Source organism: Austrofundulus limnaeus, unplaced genomic scaffold, assembly GCF_001266775.1.
Source record: "Austrofundulus limnaeus strain Quisiro unplaced genomic scaffold, Austrofundulus_limnaeus-1.0 Scaffold2042, whole genome shotgun sequence".
NCBI classification, from domain to species: Eukaryota; Metazoa; Chordata; class Actinopteri; order Cyprinodontiformes; family Rivulidae; genus Austrofundulus; species Austrofundulus limnaeus.
In genome coordinates, this window is record NW_013954444.1 from 1 (window position 1) to 3,513 (window position 3,513).

The 3,513-nt window shown below is 48.1% G+C and overlaps 1 protein-coding gene across 3 annotated transcripts; it reads left to right on the plus strand.

Moving 5' to 3' along the window:
• Positions 1-20: 20 nt before the first annotated feature.
• On the plus strand, positions 21-3,513 carry LOC106536936 (polyserase-2). Of its 3 annotated transcripts, none has more exons than XR_001312590.1 (4): positions 21-1,258; positions 1,380-1,468; positions 2,579-3,408; positions 3,469-3,513. XR_001312590.1 is itself a non-coding variant. In XM_014034298.1 (3 exons), the coding sequence occupies exons 1-3, from the start codon at positions 1,075-1,077 to the stop codon at positions 2,966-2,968; spliced, it is 663 nt and encodes a 220-aa protein (XP_013889752.1). In that variant the 5' UTR covers positions 21-1,074; the 3' UTR covers positions 2,969-3,507. The 3 variants fall into 3 exon arrangements, 1 of the variants encoding a protein (XP_013889752.1); XR_001312589.1 differs by having other exon boundaries at positions 2,579-3,048; positions 3,079-3,507; XM_014034298.1 differs by having other exon boundaries at positions 2,579-3,507.

Genomic DNA, 3,513 nt, shown 5'->3' on the forward strand with positions numbered 1-3,513 from the left:
GAGACTGTCCACGGGGACAGGACTGTCTCTGAGACTGTCCACGGGGACAGGACTGTCTCTGAGACTGTCCACGGGGACAGGACTGTCTCTGAGACATGAGGGATGTCTCTGGTGGCTTGACCTAAACATTGAGTTCCAACCTGAAGCTTTTTCATGTGACATACAGATTCCAGACCAGGTCCCAGAGAAAACTCTTTGACCCAAGAACTTCCCTCATCCTGGAGATCTCCTCCAGGGACTCCCAGATGTCCCCAGGCCAACTCAGACACAGTCTGTCCAACAAGGCTCAAGCAGCTGGTGTCTATTCCCTGCTGTCATTGAGCAAGACATAGGGGACACCTAGACAAGTCTCCATCCAGTCCATCACAGGGACAGTCTGGACAGGTCTCCAGTCCATCACAGGGACAGATGTCTAAACCCCAGCCAGGCTGAGAACCTGAGACCTCTCTGCTGTGAGACAACAGCTCCAGCCACTGCACCACCCTGCCTGGTGGATATTGAACTAAAACCAGCAGGTTTTATTTTGAAACAAAAAGACGTTTTTAACTCTCTTCAGCTCTGATTCATTTCATCTTCTGGTCCTCAGTCCTAAGACCACAGGAGAGGTTAGACCAGCAGGTTCCTTTCTAGAGCATTGTCCAGACTGGAGAGATGTTCCTGCAGGGCAACATCCCCACCWTGTTGGTCCAGCAACCTTCTTACATCTGCCACCAACATGTGGACCCCAGGCTAGGTCCCCTAGAACACACCTGCCTCTGCTCACACATCCATTGCTGTTAGGTTTGAGAGGGAGAGATAGAAAAGCTTGGAAAGGCAGAAGAAAGTTTGAGACAAACCCAACATGAGGTTTAAGGGTGAATTGGACCACCACATRTAATTTAAACTGGTAGAAGCTGAAGGAACAAACTTTCACACAAAGATCTGACTTTGTTACAAAAAGCTGTCAGCAGCAGGACTTGTTACAGACCGGTCTCAGCTAATTCAGTCCATCTTCTGTCCCTCAGCTCCATAAATGTTTCTGACTGGACCGTGATATTTGGTCATCTGAATCTGAATGGATCAAGCCCCTCTGAGATGTCCTTCAGTGTGATGAAAATCATCATGAGCAACCAGACAGAGCCCAACATRGTGGTTCTCCAGCTGTCAACCAAACCCACCCTGAGCAACTACATCCAGCCCATCTGTCTGGACTTCCGAAGAAACTTCTCTGAAGGATCCATCTGCTGGACTGTTGGTTGGAGCTCTGATCAAGCACCAGGTGAGTCCAAAATGCAGAGACCCATACAATAATCCTTGATGTCTCAGATTAAACACAAGAACCAAAGCAAATCTCAGTCATACAGTAATAACTGCTCTCATTCCAACTTCTGACAAACCAGTTCTGAAGCAGTACCAGACCTCGATGGTGAACTGTGGCAACACATCACAACCAGGAAGTATCTGTACCCAACAGGTGACCCTGGGGCAGGTGAGTGACGACAACCATTCATCCACATGTCCTGATGCATCTCTATAATCCAAGTAGAAACATGTTGAGTGGGTCCTCTGGACGGGTTCTTCTATAATGAAACGTTTCGTCTCTCCTCCAAAASATGGAGTTTCAGGTGAACTCAGCCTGATGAGCACTGCCTCCACATGGTGACAAACAGGTTAAATGATGAACATCAATGTTTGTTCACTTCTTAAAGACGACCATCAGCCTAACAATAGTTAGTGCCCTGATTATCCCTATTGCTCACAGGGTCATGAGTCAGTTCTTGCAATAACGGCAAGAGTGGGACGACTGGACACAGAGGATTACCCACTGTGATTAAAACTGACATGGTTCCTAACAAAGGCCTCTCAGGCTAAACACTAACTGGAATAGTTTCCAGTGAGAMTTGGACTCCACCAAGGCTGTCCTTTGTCACCGATAATGTTCATAACTTTTKTGGACAGAATTTCTAGGCACAGCCGAGGTGTTGAGGGGATCCTTTTTGGTGACCTTAGGATCACATCTCTGCTTTTTGTGGATGATGTGGTCCTGTTGGCTTCATCAGATCCTGATCTCCAGCTCTCACTGGAGTGGTTCACAGCTGAGTGTGAAGCAGCCAGGATGAGGATCAGTGCCTCCAAATCCCAGACCATGGTCTTGAGCCAGAAAAGGGTAGGATGCTTTCTCTGGGTCGGGGAGGAGGTCCTGCCCCAAGTGGAGGAGTTTAAGTATCTCAGGGTCTTGTTCACGAATGATYGAAGAATGTATAGTAGTGATTGTTCCAACATCATCAAACTGTAACTCAGCTGTTGATGTTAAACTGAGTGACTTTAAGGAAGCGTCTCAGTGACTTTATTCTCTGAGACAAACCTCTCAGCACTGGACTAAGCTCTGTGGTTTATAATTTCTAAGTGGTTCAGTAGTAGAAGACTAGACTTCCTGTTTCATACAGACGTATCACGTCTCAGTCCTGGTGAAGGGTTGGGTCAGATGAGAGGTGAAACAAGTCAAGCTGTCTTCTGATGGACCACTCAGGACTGTTGWTCTTGGATGTCTGAGACTTTACACCAAACATTATTTGAAGCATCTTCTCTGTTTGCTCAGGGTGACTCCGGAAATCCCTTAATGTGTGAAAGTGTCGGGGCCTGGTTCCAGGTGGTCGTGGTCCCAGACATCAGTGCGTCCATCAGAGGACGGGATGCTCAGATGGTCTTTACTAAATTGAACCATTTTGAGAGATTCCTGAATACAGCACTGGGAGGGTTCTTGTCTCCACCTTCCATCAACACATTGTCCAACACCAACAGCATRGTCACCAGCCAACCCTCCAACCCAGCTGTCAACATGACAACTGCAGGAAGCTCACCTTCATTCTTCTCCTTCTACCTGTTCGTCCACCTTCTCACCTGCATTTCATGTGTCCAAGCCTTCATARAAACAGGTTCCTGTGGTCTGATGTCCATGAAGATGAAATGTTTGAACTCTGTCAGCTGAACTCTTGTCTCTGGCTGAGGTTAAACTCAGATTTGAAACCTCAGGTCCCACCCTGAAGACATTTAGTACAACTGGACCAGGTCCCATCCTGAGGACATTTACTGGACCAGGTCCCATCCTGAGGACATTTACTGGACCAGGTCCCATCCTGAGGACATTTACTGGACCAGGTCCCATCCTGAGGACATTTACAGGACCAGGTCCCATCCTGAGGACATTTACTGGACCAGGTCCCATCCTGAGGACATTTACAGGACCAGGTCCCATCCTGAGGACATTTACTGGACCAGGTCCCATCCTGAGGACATTTACAGGACCAGGTCCCATCCTGAGGACATTTACTGGACCAGGTCCCATCCTGAGGACATTTACAGGACCAGGTCCCATCCTGAGGACATTTACTGGACCAGGTCCCATCCTGAGGACATTTACAGGACCAGGTCCCATCCTGAGGACATTTACTGGACCAGGTCCCATCCTGAGGACATTTACAGGACCAGGTCCCACCCTGAAGACATTTATTACAACCAGACCAGGTCCCATCC